Source organism: Musa acuminata, chromosome BXJ2-2, assembly GCF_036884655.1.
Source record: "Musa acuminata AAA Group cultivar baxijiao chromosome BXJ2-2, Cavendish_Baxijiao_AAA, whole genome shotgun sequence".
Taxonomy (NCBI): domain Eukaryota; kingdom Viridiplantae; phylum Streptophyta; class Magnoliopsida; order Zingiberales; family Musaceae; genus Musa; species Musa acuminata.
Genome location: NC_088339.1, coordinates 28,427,461 through 28,443,050, shown reverse-complemented (window position 1 = coordinate 28,443,050; position 15,590 = coordinate 28,427,461). Strand labels below are relative to the sequence as shown.

At 43.8% G+C, this 15,590-nt stretch overlaps 1 protein-coding gene and 1 long non-coding RNA gene across 2 annotated transcripts; both read left to right on the top strand.

Moving 5' to 3' along the window:
* The first annotated feature begins 736 nt into the window (after nt 1-736).
* Nucleotides 737-5,150, top strand: LOC108952210 (uncharacterized). Its single transcript, XR_010484567.1, has 4 exons — nt 737-1,678; nt 1,819-2,013; nt 2,564-3,204; nt 3,535-5,150. It is a non-coding gene; the product is annotated as an uncharacterized LOC108952210 (long non-coding RNA).
* Nucleotides 5,151-5,819: 669 nt separating this feature from the next.
* LOC135605840 (uncharacterized) lies at nt 5,820-9,988 on the top strand. Its single transcript, XM_065096352.1, has one exon. It carries the CDS (start codon nt 6,676-6,678, stop codon nt 9,535-9,537), a length of 2,862 nt encoding a protein of 953 aa, XP_064952424.1. The 5' UTR covers nt 5,820-6,675; the 3' UTR covers nt 9,538-9,988.
* The last annotated feature ends 5,602 nt before the right edge of the window (nt 9,989-15,590 follow it).

Sequence of the window (15,590 nt, the reverse complement as noted above, 5' to 3'; positions counted from 1 at the left end):
ACCGATGCGCATTAACGCCCTGCTCAGGCTCGACCCCTCACGCCACGCCAACGACGGTGTCAGACGCTACCAGAAGTACGATTCTGCCCCTTGCGGGTAGGCACATCAAACAACGGTAACCTTCCCTATAAATACCCTCTCGTTCATCGGGAGAGTGGGGTGGACGAAAGGGAGAGGACAACTTAGCTAAAGAATTCCCCCTCCACTATCTTCTAACTTGATCGTCGGAGGGGTCGGGTCGAGCTTCCCGACCCGACTTGTATGCAGGTGTGAAGACGGTGGTCTCTCACTGCGCGTCCAAGCGAGGAGCCCCTCCCGGAAAAAACGGTGACCCCGCTCCGATCGGACCATCGTGCTCGGCCACCTTAGCAGACTCGAAGGTCGTCCTGGGAAGATCTCCGTCATCCGGACCTGAACTGAGTCGCGTCGACCCCGAAGCCACGGCTTAAGGTTGTTTCCCACACCACGAAGAGATTTTGTGGTAGAAGAACATCCTCCGTTACAGATTCTGATACGATTTCATGAATGCTTGATGTGGGACATAGTTTTTTCTCGTTTATACTCTTATAATATTCATGGGTAAGATTAAAAAAATATTAAAAGATTGGGGGTTTTCTTTGGTAAATTATCCATATAATCTTTATTAAAATACTTCAAGGGACCTTTTTGATAAATGGCATGGCTGTGCTGAAACGAGAGCGAGGTCATGGGACCCCAACACGGTAATAATTGAGGCGAGACGGAGGAGGATTAGGGAATGCGCCGAGCTCGATGAGGGGAATCACTGCTGATGGATCGCGATGCGATGCGGTACGGCGTGACGAGGCCGATGGGCGCCATGGCCACCCACTCCCTTCAACACGCTCACGGGTTGGTTCCTCGATCGCGCCGCCGGGGCCGGGCCGGGCCGGGCAGGGCATTGGCCGGCGCACCGCCCCGGTTCCCGAGGACAGCTTGCCCCGACCGGACCGCTCGTGCTCCCTCGCCTGTGGAGGCGGGGAACCGACGCGTGTCGGCCGTCGCCGGGTGGTGGACGGTGGCCTCGAGTTCCAAGGCAGCGCCCTTGTCGTGGCCTTTTCTGGATACGTCTCTTTCATCGTCCCCCTGCGTGCGCCGAAAGGCATGCTTCTGCTTCCTGACCATCGCGCCGCTGTCGCATCGAGAGCTACGAATCCTCGTGTTGCGGTTATTACATCTGGTGATGCGATTGATTACCGCACTCATGCAACCAATCATTTTGATATAGGATCGATTCTTATTGTTGCCATCACAACCTCAGAAGTATATAAGCATTGGTGGCAAATGTTGCGACCAAAATGCTGCAGCTGGCCACAATGATCGCCACCGATCCGATTGATTGCCTATTGTTTCTGAAGTAAAAGGGAACGGGAAAATGAAGAAAGACGGAATAGCCGGAAGCGATCCACCATTTCACAAGGTGGAAGATTCGTTCCTCAGAATTACAGGTCTTGGCTTCTCCTCCAAAGTTGGGTTTTTGAGAGAATTGAGCCAACAAAGATCAGCTGTCGAGCACCAGAAACAACTCAATCAATCTCATGCTCTGGGACATGCGAATACGAGGCAGGAATCATCCCTTTCTGCCAAGTTGGCCTGGTGAAAAAAAGAATCCGGCTTACTGGCCTCCTCTGCTTCCTCACGTTCTTCTGCCATTGACCAGGTACATGAAAAGGCCTCTCTTTGAGTTCCTGTGCTGACTGCTTTGGGTTGTCGGACTTCGTATTCCTTCCTCTTCGGCATTATCGTGGTGAACTCGATCCCACCAGCCTAACTCACAAGCTTTTCCACATCTTCTGACAGTTCTTGATGCAGGTAATGGCAGAGTAGAACTGGCATCTTAAGAATTGAATGTCCTAATCCAGGTCCACATTGCTTCGAGATCAAATAAGCCCTCTGACGGCTATAGGAGTCATCATCTCCAAGTGTCGAGCAGAGAGAATTGAAAGATCTAGCACGCTCGGAGAACATCCAATATGGAGTTGAATACACGAACAAGTAAGAACATGACGCTTCTATGGGCTACAGCATGTTCATACGAACGCTTAAACAACAAAGTTATCATTTTTCAGGGCATGTTCGTGTTGCAATCTCCTGAGCTTTGGATTTTATCCTCCACATGTTGGATTTTATGTGGATGTTTGTATTATATCTCAGTGCTGTTCAAGTTACAATCTTACGTGGGTAAATATTCTTTGCATGAAGGAGAGACAAATCGTGAGGGGTTTAGAACTTCATGCAAGAGTTTGCCCATGAACTAGTAAGCTTGGGGGTAGCACATACCCTTAAAGAGGGACCATGGGCCTCAGTTACCTATGAACTTGAACTGGAGAGTGTATTATTGGCCTATTCATCTTGTAAACACCATTATATTCTTTTTGTGTCACTGCCAGTCTGCCACCTATAGTTTCATTTATGAAATTATTTTATGATGCATATACAATTGTAGATAAGTGAAATATCTTTTAGTATGGTCCAATCTGAAGTCCTGAAGATTGTGCATTATTCTGTAAGATTAAAGTTAACACTTCATAATTGAACATAACAGGTTTGACAACAAAACGACATGTAGAAGCAATGGTAGGTTTTCTGCTGCTGCAGTATCAATCCAGATGGGAATATGCGGGGCAATGAAACCTCCAGACTAGGCATGTATTATGAAATCTTCCGAGTGAAGCATGTAGCAGTTCAGCAATCAAATGGAAATTTCAGTTTCACTGAGAACAAGGATGATAATGGAACCCTCAAAAAAGGTTATGAAAGACTGATACTTTCTTGCAGGCACAGTATGCAAGCGTCCAATGTACTGGGGTGACTTCTGCTTCAGATATCTGACCATTGAACTGAATTCAAGAAGGGAAGATTGATTTAGTGGCTTGCCTTTGTAAAGCTTTCAGTTCATCATCTCTGAAGATCTAATGATGAAATTTCTCTTTTCCAGACTTTCTGGTGGGGCACAAAGTGCATCCTAACAATTACATTCAACCAACTGCCTCAGTCTTTGGGGGACATAAACAAGCAATCTTGAGGAGCTCAGCCAATCACCTGGGAGGCTTGTGCCTGAATGGAGTAGGCAATAAGGCTACTTTATTTTGTAGCTCAGAAACCTAGGTCCATGATCCTCAGTTTTGAGTCAGAGTCCAAGATATACCACTGCACTGTTCCAGCATCAACCAAGAATGCAATCAGGTGCAGTTTATAAGTTTATTTGAATCAAACAAGCAAGGTTCTTGACTCCACCAAAATTTATTGAATTGTTCATGAGTTTTTTCTTTTTTCTTTTAGCTCAGAACAAAATTCTCTGAACAATTCTCCTGAGCTTATTTTATTCTCAGTATCACCAACTTTATGCTGTTCATCTATCTTCTCTTGCATGATTAGTCTTTAACTACAAATTCTGATTTTTATTATCAAACAACTGTTCTGTTTTTATTTTCTCAAAGGAAAAATCTGTCATCATATATTTATCTTTTTTTTCTCTTTTTCTTTGTCCTGAACTTATTGCTTTTTTTCTTTTAGGCTAAACCTCTTGGCCCTAATCATCACTGGAAAAGAACAAGAGGGACATGAGGGAAAGAGATGGGGTCTGAGCTCCATCTGAGATAAAGATGACACCTCTTGATTGATCCATAAAGCACATCCACTAAATATTGTCCAAGTGGGCCAAATCTTTTATTAGTAGACTATGAACCAACTAAAGCTTTGTTTTGGTCTCTAAAGAAGAAAGCAAGCGGGGAACCCCAAAAGGGTGCATTGGGACTATAGAGAACAGTATCATAAGTTTTGGCTGCTTCTTTCTTCAACGCTGCAAGCCATGCGCTGACGCCACCGTTTGCTTCGGAAATGAGGCATTGGAAGCGCACAGTGCACAGGTTTAGTCAATGCTTCAGAGGTGGACATCAGCTATTTGCACAACAGATAACAACAAATGATAAGGGGATGTGAAGAACTCCAAAGTCCACTCTCGAGACACATCAATAATCCATGGCGGTGGGGTTGTCCTTGGGATGTGACAGGTGGGTAGTCCTCCAAGTGTATAAAGTTTTTGACAGACAAATTTGATGCACTGTGCACACCTCTCTCCATGCATGCATTGATGAGGGAAAAATAAGGTGTCACAGTGCGGAAAGAAACTACCAGGTGGAAGTTACTGCAAGGCCATGCCAGTTCTAGTGATCGTGTATTGTTCTCCATGACTAGAAATGTGATTGATTCATCAACAGACCATTCTTTTCATGTGAAATCAGTGGATACTATTCAGATGGAAGTTTACTGCAACAAACAGAGGTAAGGCTCAGGTAATTTCTTTGTGGCATCAGATAAAGAACATGTGTAATGCTCCCACCAAAGTTTTACTGCAGTCATTTCAAGCATTGACTGCATTTTTTGGGTTCTGTGAGAACAAAGCCTACCTTAAACACAGCAGAATGACTATTAAAGCCACATTCATTTGTTTACATCTGAACTGCTTGCTTGCAAGAGGGCAAAGGGGGGAGGGCATTTCCCATGTCAACTTTTTGTTGCTTGAGGCTTGTGCTACTTGACAAGAAGAAGACAATTAAGTGCCTTTGGTCAACAGGAAAAAGAAGACAAGAGAGAATCTATCTGAAAGAAGATAGAGATAGAGGAGGCTATGTTAACAGAAAAACATATAAAAATCTCATGGATTGACTTTTTTGCTGGTAGCAGAAAGATTTTGGTTTGAATGGAAGATTGAGTAGCTGAAATCTTCCTGTGCTGACCTGCCAACATCTCCAATGTCAATGTTCTAAACACAGCCTGACTTCCACATGACTCCTCCCCAATGAGATAGATGGCTTCTTATCCAGCTCCTGGTCAAATTACAGGACCCTTCTTTTCATAAATAGTTGTCAAAGTGTTTTCCATAGGAGGCGATAATGATTTGCTGGAATGATGGCGACCAAATTGATAGTGTTGATGAGTGTGGTCCAATCTAAGCTTCTGTTTGATTAGGATATATTATCTTATGGTAACAAATTTCAAAGAAAGTTTCACTTTGACATCATGATGACATTGAAGATCATGCTTGACCTTGTTTCATTAGCATTTGAAAATATAATTGTCTCAATCCTACACCGACCATTTGTTTGTTCATGATGTTTATTAGAGAAACAAGTAGCACTGTCAGACTTGTCATTTTAGGAAGTTTCATGGAACTTCTAATGATTTTTTCTCTCATGAGTAATCAATCATGTTTGGCATTTGTTTATGATATGCAACTAATGGGTTATAGAAGTTCTACAAAGAAATTGCAGTTTTTACAGTATGCTATATGAATCTTTTAATTCTATCATTGAGTAATAGTCTGTACTCAGTATGATGTTCAGTGATTCAACTCAATCATTTCCCTTATTGGAGGTAAGATAATGAATGACATAAGATGTAGATAGAACTATACTAATTTGCTCCTAATGGAAGGAAACCAAAGGCCAATCCCAACATCTTGATCACAGAGTAGTCTCCATAAACAGTGAAGAACAAGGGGGCTAAGATGTAGAGAAACAAAGATGAGAATCTAGAATAACTTGCCAGTGCTTTAGGCTGCACCACATTAACTCAATGTAGAGCAGGTGATTGATTGACTTATAACCAAACCACAAGAGGTGGAAAGAGGACCACTACAGTACACATCCCATGATGGATTGGTTGATGAGAGTGATGTGGCAGTTTGATAAGTCAATGAGCATCCTATTCTTGTTGTTCTTGACACTGTAAACAATGAGCTCATTTGTTTGTTACCAGACTTGTCTTTCCTTGTTATGCTCTTTTACTGAGAGTTGAGGAGGAGAGAGGGAGAGGAGAGAAGAGAGGGGTTGTTTTGGGTGGTGGCACGCAATCAATGCATGCTTGTGTGGCTTGACCATTGTAGTAATGGAGCTGATGGCAGAGGTGGCCTGCCTTTAATTTGCTGCAGGGAAGGGTTGGTGAAGATGAACAAACAGGGAGGGAGACATTAAAAGAGAAAGAGTGAGGGACAGAGAGAGAGAGAGAGAGAAAGCAGTTGGGAGGGAGAGTCAGTGAGCGTGCGAGCTCGGTGTTGTTTCAACCTTGACAAGGAAAGATCTGTTTTGACTTCTTTCTGGACTGCCTTGGAGGCCACAAGATCATCCCCTTTGATCTGTTTTGTGTGCTGTGTTGCTTCTCTCTTTGGTTGAATCGTTGAGGTTTCGCTGGATCTCTGTTCCATTTGCTTGCCTTCCTCCACCTCCTTGTTCTGGTCTGAATCTAGCTCTGTTGGGTTTGGCTCTTTGGCCTCTGATCTGATTGAGGAAAAGGAAAAGGAAAAGGGGTTTTGTGTTCGGAAATCATACTTTCAACCTTTTGTTTCGCTACTCCCCCTCTCTCTCTTTCCTTCGATGGCTGAGGTCCGAGTCTTCTCAAAGTTGTCATCTTTGCGAGCCTTCAATGGGAGTGGCAGAGATTAGGGTTTGAATGTTGCAAAAGCAAAAGTTTATTGAATCTTTACCTTTACTTCCATTCTCTTTTCCAGCTCGATCTCGTCTGGATCATTTGGAGTTTAGTTTTTGAAAGAAAGTTCGGAACTTTACACTCTTTGTGCTCCTCCGAAGCGAGACTTTTAATCTGAGCCTGATGGCCTTCTAGGGTTCTTGGCTGGGAGGGCTTGGATGAGCAGCATACATGCATCTCTCTCTATGGAAGCCCATCTCCCACTGCGCCGCCCTGATCCTCGACAAGAAGAGCCGGTGGCGAGGCGGCGCCGCCACCGGTGGTTCGTCGGAGGAAGGGGCCAGGCAGCGGCGGCCCTCGATGCTCCGGCAGCTGCAGGAGAGCAAGCTCCGCGAGGCCCTGGAGGAGGCCTCTGAGGACGGCTCCCTGTCCAAGTCCCAGGGCATGGACCCCGAGGCCGAAGACGAGGGCTCCATCAGCCGGTCGAGATCGCTCGCCTGCCTCCGCGCCCAGCGGGAGTTCCTGCGGGCCACCGCCCTCGCCGCCGAGCGCACCTTCCTCTCCGCCGATGCCATCCCCGCCCTCGAGGAGGCCTTCTCCAAGTTCGTCATCATGTACCCCAAGTACCAGTCGTCGAACAAGATCGACAGGCTGAGGTTGGACGAGTACTGCCACCTCTCCGCCGCGGGCGCCAGGGTGTGCCTCGACTACTGTGGCTTCGGCTTGTTCTCCTACCTCCAGAGCTTCCAAAGTTGGGAGTCCTCGGCATTTAGCCTCTCGGAGATCACCGCCAATTTGAGCAACCATGCTCTCTACGGTGGCGCCGAGAAAGGCACTGCCGAGTACGACATCAAAACTCGGATCATGGACTACCTGAACATTCCTGAGAATGAGTATGGTCTCGTCTTCACCTTCAGTAGAGGTTCTGCTTTCAAATTGCTCGGCGAGAGCTACCCATTTCGTGCGAACAAGAGGCTGTTGACGATGTTTGACCACGAGAGCCAGTCTGTGAATTGGTTGGCCCAGAGTGCTAGGGACAAGGGAGCCAAGGTCCATAGCGCATGGTTCAAGTGGCCGACGCTGAAGCTCTGCTCTACGGAGCTGAGGAAGCAGATCTGTGGCAAGAAGAGGAAGAAGAAGAAGGACTCGGCGACCGGGCTCTTTGTGTTCCCCGTTCAATCGAGAGTGACTGGGGCAAAGTACTCGTACCAGTGGATGGCTTTGGCCCAGCAGAACAATTGGCATGTGCTGCTCGATGCTGGGTCTCTGGGTCCCAAGGACATGGATTCTCTGGGTCTGTCGCTCTTCCGACCAGATTTCATCATCACATCCTTCTACCGGGTATTTGGATTTGATCCGACAGGTTTCGGATGCCTCCTAATCAAGAAATCTGTGATGGGAAGCTTGCAGAACCAGAATGGCTGTACTGGATCAGGAATGGTGAAGATTGTTCCTGTGTTTCCTCAATATCTGAGTGATTCTGTAGATGGACTTGATTTGTTGGCTGGAATCGATAATGAAAGGATCGTTGAAAATGGTGAATCATCCATGTCTGATGCTCATAGAGGATCCCTGTTGCCTGCATTCTCAGGTGCATTCACATCAGCTCAAGTAAGAGATGTGTTTGAGAGCGAGATGGATCAGGACAACAGCTCCGATCGTGATGGGGCAAGTACAATCTTTGAGGAGACAGAGAGCATTTCAATCGGGGAGGTAATGAAGAGTCCAGTTTTTAGTGAGGATGAATTATCAGACACTTCCTTCTGGATTGATTTGGGGCAGAGCCCATTTGCATCAGACCATTCAGGGCAGTTGAACAAGGTGAAGAAGTCGGGGTCTCCAATGCCGCCGTCATGGTTTACCAGAAGGAAGAATAATAAAAGGGTGTCACCGAAAGTTGCATCCATGAACTCGAGGAGGCCTATTGGTGATGATCATGTCCTATCTTTTGATGCAGCTGTTTTATCAGTCTCACAAGAACTAAACCACGTAAAGGAAGACCGAGAAGAGCCTTCAGATTATGGGACAAAAGATTCACGCTTCCATTATGCGAGTGAGATCAAGGAAGAATCCAAAGTAAAAGATGCAACAGGCAAACGTGCCATCAAGTTTTCTTCCGCCAATCGAAGTAAAATCATTAGCTCAACTTCTGTTTGTGGATGGGATGCTGATTACGAGAATGGCACAACTTCTGAAATTTACCCTGAAAACCATACCGAGTTCAAAGACAGTGCCATAAGAAGGGAAACGGAAGGTGAGTTTCGGCTGCTAGGGAGAAGGGGAGGAGATAACAGCAGGTTTATGGGTGGAAAGTTCCTGGGTGTGCAAGAAAGTGAACTAGCATCAAGTATGGATCGAAAGGTCTCTTTCAGCATGGACGGCAACGGAGCTGCAGAAGTATCTTATCATAATTCTGATGCTGGTGAAGTGTCTGGGCGTGCACTAGGTTTAGGTTATGACGATTATTATGACAATGCCATTCATGATGCTGATGATAATGATGCTCAGGAGTGGGGCAGATTGGAGCCTGAAATTTTGTGCAGAAATCTTGATCACGCGAACATGATGGGTCTCAATAAAACAACTCTAAGACTACGATATCTGATCAACTGGCTTGTGACATCATTACTGCAGTTGCAATTACCAGATCCTGTTGGGGGCAGCAGTGTGCCGATTGTCCAGATCTATGGCCCAAAGATTAAATATGAAAGGGGTGCAGCTGTGGCATTCAACGTGAAGGATCGTAGTGGGGCAGTGATCAAGCCAGAAATTGTTCAAAAGCTGGCTGAGAAAAATGGTATCTCCCTGGGCATTGGCTTTCTTAGTCATATAAGTGTCATGAACAATCAGAAAAATCTACATGGAGAAGGTTTAACAGATACTTCATTCCACCATCCTGCAAACAATCGCCAGGAGACAAAGAGTGATAGTAAGAATACCGTGACCAGGGTGGAAGTTGTTACTGCTTCGTTGGGGTTCCTCACAAACTTCGAGGATGTGTACAGGTTGTGGGCATTTGCGGCCAAGTTTTTGGATCCTTCATTTCTCAAGAATGATAGATTGTCCACCATTGCAGAGACTTCGGAGACATAGCACTGATGTTTGATTCCTCCGGATTTTCTCCAGATTGAAGTGAAACCGGCAGCCTCCTGTGTTGCTCAACAAACATGAACTATCATGAGCAGCTGTGAAGGTTTGTTTAGGAGATGCAGATAATTAAAAGCACAAGATGAGAATTTAATCCTTTTCTGTATTTCTTATGCATCATCGAAACTTTTGACCTAAAATAATTGACAATTTGTGGTGCTCAGTTTGTTGTGTTTCACGTGAATTCGTTCATTCATCTTTTTCTAGGAATCGATATTTTTGTTTGATGTAGAGTTTGCTTTTGCAGTATGTATCACAAAGGTATGAACCGAGCTTCTCTATCAAATGATGTTTGTAAACCTGAAATTGGGTGGGCACAAAATTATATTTGCTGTTTTGTGAAAGTCTCCTCACTTTGATAGGAAGACAAAACAAGCAAATTTTGAAGTTTCTCTTCTCTTGTTCTTATAAGCTGTGTGTCATATCTGCAAGTGTTGCTTTGTTCATTGTTTTGAGAAAGCTTTTGATTGAAGCAAAAGTTGGTCACTAGTGTTCCTTAATGAGCTCAGTTTCCTGTTGGGTATGTGGACTAACAGATGCTCTTGTATGTCTCAAATTTGCTAAGATTATGGTGAGCTGTATTAGTTTTCTTTCATATGACCTAAAATGTAGTAATACTAACTGCATTACTTGAATTGATATCAATCATGAAGAATTAAGCTAGCTTGTGGAGTTTCCACAGAAGTTTCACATTTCCTCTTCCATGAGACAAAAGTGAGAATTGATAATTGATAGAATGATAAAGATGCTTGTTGTTGTATTTCCAAATCTCTTTTTTTATTGATATAGCTGAGTCCACAAATATACTTTCCAACATATTGATTTGTTTTGTTTGGCTCACACTTGTTTTGCCAAATACATGTGGTGAGGTGGATAATTGTGGGTGGATTGCCACCTCATTTGACAGGTAAGCCTGAAGGAGTTTGAGATGAGATTTTCTTACCTTAATGCAAGCTTTTACCAAAATGGCCAAGAATTGTGTTGCTGATCCTGACATTTTGTCCATCATTAATAGCACATTATTCAAGAAAAGCCTTTAATTGTGCTTTGTATATGGCAAAGACTAATCTTGCAATTTCCACCTTGTCCAGACTGATCTCTCTCTCTCTCTCTCTGTGATGACCTGAAAGGGATAGATTACCATGTACTATTAAATTACAATCTTTACTATGCAAGAAAAAGACGATGTTTACCAAAATCTGCAGAAAAAGCATATGTGCAAATCTTACATAGTGAAAAAAGGGTTATCCTTAAGGCTGTTTACATCACAATAAAAATCATTATCATTCCCAGCATTTAACTCTTATTAATAGTACCTATGTGAACATTCAAGGGAAAAAACACATTATAAGTTATTAATGACAAGCAACACAACTACAAATGAAATCATCGAAAAAGGCAATGCTACAGTTCTTGAATACTTGAACGTTTGTGTTACAGGACAAGGATGATCAACAGGTCAAACTTCCAAACAAATGTTCCAATTATGATATGTTGTTGGGTAGTGCCAGATAACAACAAAGAGAGAGAAATCCAACAATGTAACGTACTTGAGCACAAACTGCCAATGATCATCATTAATGGACCTAATCCACGTCAAACAGTTTTTTAACCATGATACCTGAAGCTTTCTGATGCATATTACTCATATGGGACAGTCTTTAAGAACACTATGATAAAGAGATTATTGAATTAGATAAGTGAATCCATCACACCAGATTAAGAAAGGAGTTTTAAGGAGCTCAGTCACATGCTCGGGACCATAAGAGATTGACAACTTTGCATCAGGACCCCCACAGGTTAACCAGATATCTAACACTTAGACCAATATTTAACATACTATTAACTTGAATTTTCCAGATGACCAACAGAGTATTCTTTTTGGGGATTGCAATATCACCTTGAAGCAGCCAAGAATAGAGTTTCAACAAAGAAATGACATGTTAGTGGCCCTTGCAAAAAGCTAACTTAAAGACAATTTGGTAAACACCCTGATACGGTATAATATTTTAGGTCCCGTTACAGTCGATGCCACACGTCAAGTCAGAATCCGTACTAAAGCGCTGCTCGGCACGTCTCGTCCCGGGAATCCCGGGACGACGTCACCCCTAAGACACGCTGAATCAGAAACCATACTAAGGCACTGCTCGGCACGTCATGTCTCGGGAATCCCGAGACAGCATCGCCCCCAAGACACGCCAAGTCAGAATCCGTACCAAGGCATTGTTTGACACGTCCACCACGCCAACCCACGTACGACCGACCCATGTACAGTAATATAAAGACCTTTGGCCGGCATCTGGCCGAGGGGAGAGAGATATAAAAAAAATAATCCACCCACACTAACTTGCTCATCGGAGGGGCCAAAGTCGAGGATCACCCGGTGAGAACAATTTTTTGCAGGCGAACGATCACCCGCAAGCGACGAGTGTCTCAACCCAAGGGACGCCATCCACCGCGCAACGGAGAGTTGTCAATCAGTCCAGATCCAAACTAACGCCAACCAGCACTCCTTCCTGAGGGCGCGGCTATCTCATCATCTAGCTCACTATACAGAAAGCTTCCGATATCAACCCGTGGATCTAACTGTGCTGACTCATCAGTCACGATATATTTGTTCGCTAACACACCCTATGAAAATGAACACAGAAGAAAAAAAGACATAATTTAGGTGTCATCTCAAAAGGTGTAGGAGACATCCATGAAGAACCAAAGTTCATTTCTGTATTAGTAGATAAACGTGGAAAAACTTTAATAGGCAAACAAATTGTAGCATGATGGAAGAGGCATTGATGAATCATGTAAAGTTCTCCTTTTTGAGTCCTTTAACATTCAAAACAGAGTCAGAAGAAACTCTGCATATGTATGCATCCCAATCAGGAAAAATAAAAAGGGTTGTCTGCCTCATTAAACATCATAAATTTCAGAGATAAAGGTATTTGATTGATTTTAGTAAAACACAGTTTAAACACAACAAGATAGTTTTTTTTTTTCTCTTTCCTTCAGAATAGCTCGCCTAACCATTCACTTCGCAAAGATCAACTGGAAATAGAGGAAACCTACATCATCTTAGACAGTGATCCCCCTTGAACGACGCCCTGCGTCTTGCACAAGCCATCTTTCACAATTTCTCCTATCAAATATCAATACCAATTTCCTTATATCGACCAATACTCCAATTCTAAAGAAAAAGAGAAATATTTGCCATACAATCAACAAACAGAGAAGAAAAGGTTTCATATTTTGGAAGAACTTCGCATATCTAACAGTGGGATGGCCAACCAGCGATCCTAACAAACCCACACGAGGAGAGGTAACCAACCTGTGGAGCGAAAGGAAGGACTGCGGGCGTCTCATTTCTCTCAGAAATCTATGAAGGGATGGACGCACCTCCGGGATCAATAGAACAGGGAAGGTAGAGGGAAAAAGAATGGGGGGCTTTTAGGTTTATGGATTTACCGGGGAAGGGCGCAGGCAGGGGGCTGCCGGAGCAGATCGAGAGGAGGGCGATCTACACGCGCCAATCCGTTTGGAGGGAGAGAGCGGTATAGCGTTTGATCTGCACGACGAGACATGGACTTGCGTATGTTTGCAATGGACCGGCCCACGGGCCTCTTCCTCGTAAACCAATTTGTATGCACGAATCATAAAGCGCCGTAACGGCGCGAATCATAAAGCGCGATGACGGAGTCCGACGATCAACAATGGCGCGGTCGCTACAAAGATCGCAACCGCTATATAATACTCGTCGCCCTTTCACCATCACCATCTCGCTGTCATTCCTCATTAAAGACATCGGACCTCACTCTACATATATGTAACATGGATCGATGCTGCTTTTACTACTGAATGAGACGTTCTAAGGCATCTTTCGATCGTCTCTATCTCTCTATACTTTAACCGGGAGATGGTGGACAGCTTGACTCGATGCTAAAACCCAGATAGATAAACGAGACCGAGATTCCCAGGCTTTTGATGGAGCACGTAAGAACCCTAACGTAACAGCTTTGGGGATGGGATGCGACTGTTTGGTGAGAATAGAGATGTGGAGGTTGAATTTGCATTCATTGGGACGAACAAAGAGAAAAATGCTTTTGATCATGGAAGAATATAACGTAGCATAAGTTCTTACATGGATGCATTTGTTGATGGAAATGCAATATGTCTCCTGCAACCAAAGGACACACAAGGCCATGGAGATCAGTGATAGAACGAAGAAAAAGGTAGAACTCTCCAATTATTTCCGCCAATAATCCATTCAACACTTATCATTTGAATGATTGTAACAAGTAGTTCTTGAGTTTGGTCTTCTACTGTCTTCTGCTTCAATTCGGAGCTGAGTTACAGGTTTGGCTTCATGTGGCAAAACCTCTAAAGTTGGGAATTATTTCTTGCAATCTAATCTATCTTATCAGAAAGATAGAACACATCAAGAACTTAGCAGTAAATTTCGATCTGATACAGCTGGACTGATACTTGAAAGTGATTCAGATATAGTCCACAACCCACATGTCTGACATAAACCAAATGTTCTTGGGACTTCACCCAGCTAAAATCTCCATTAGGCTCAGATCACATCCACCGATGCTGTATGGGTTTCCATACACGATGAAGGTGCAGCATTTATAGTTCTCATGCACCGATATTAATTGACTCAACCCCATGTCCAACATGCATCCACAGCTACAAGAACACTGGTACTTCTGCAAGCGTTGGAGGTTCCCCTACAGATTAATAACACTGCTCCAACCTTCGAGGCGACAGATTGGCATGGACATGAACGCATGCTCCTTTGTTTTCACCCTTCCGTAAAGATAAATGGAGACTGGTAAAGCAGCAGAAGAATAGTCGTTGTGTAGCCTGTTCTTTTCGTTGCTAGCTAGGGTTTGTGACTCCAAATGAAGTTTCTGGCCATAGATTTGTGTGAAGACTTGACAGGGCTAAGTAGAGGCAGGTAAAAAGGGTGGGCTCTCTTTGATAGGAGAGAAAAGATAAAGGTTGGGGTGGTGTGAAAAGGTGGCAAGCTTTTGAGCTCAATTATTGAGTTCTTGATGTGGGGTTTGACTGAAGCATATTATTGCTGCTAAAGAACCTCCATGGTTGCACGTAGCTGTGTCTGCACAAGACTCGGTGGTCTGCTTGATGCCGATCAACAACTCGGTACGTAATAAACGAGAGAGAATAGAGTGAGTTCAGCATACCACACATACACACACACACACAAACAGAGTTGGAGTGGCTTAATGCCACTTGACATCTAAATAGATGAAGAACTACATGATACATATACCCCGTATATATATGTGTGAAATGATTTGAACATTGTAAAAGCATACTTTTCCTTTTTCATGTAAAAGAAGAGAAAAAGGTATCTTTTATTTTTTTCTGGTTTTCTCCATGTGACCAAACTTTTCAGAGAGACAAAAAGCTGAGAGGACAAAAAAGTTGAAGGAGTACAATGCATGGTGGCCTTGACACAAGCTGTGGGCACAAAGGTGATTGCAATCAATGGGAGGCTGAAGCCATGAAGAAGATGCTTCGATGGGGCTGCAAAAGGCTTCCCTATTGCCTGACGAATGGCACAGAACCAATTTAGATCTCTCCCAGTAAGATGAGACTTATCGAGTTCTTCTACCCATTGACATCACATGACCAAGATTTAGCAGTGTTGCAACTCTAAATCCGTAGCACCACTCGAGAAAAGCTGTTCTTCCTTTTGACCTCTCTTCCTTTCTCCCTGTAAAGATCATAAATATAATTAATATAGACAAACTTGCCTCGGCCACCACCTTCCTTGTGAATTGCACTTGACTGATTAAATGGTCACGTCCCTCCATGAAAGGAAAGTAAAGAAGAAGAAGAAGAATAAGCGATTTTTATACTGCTACATGATCTAAAACCTAAGGACGTAATAGCCATGCAATAATAGAAGTCGTATGGCCCGAGGAGATCACCGTGTCTGGCGCTGACCACAGCTTCGAAATCCACTAACAAATGGT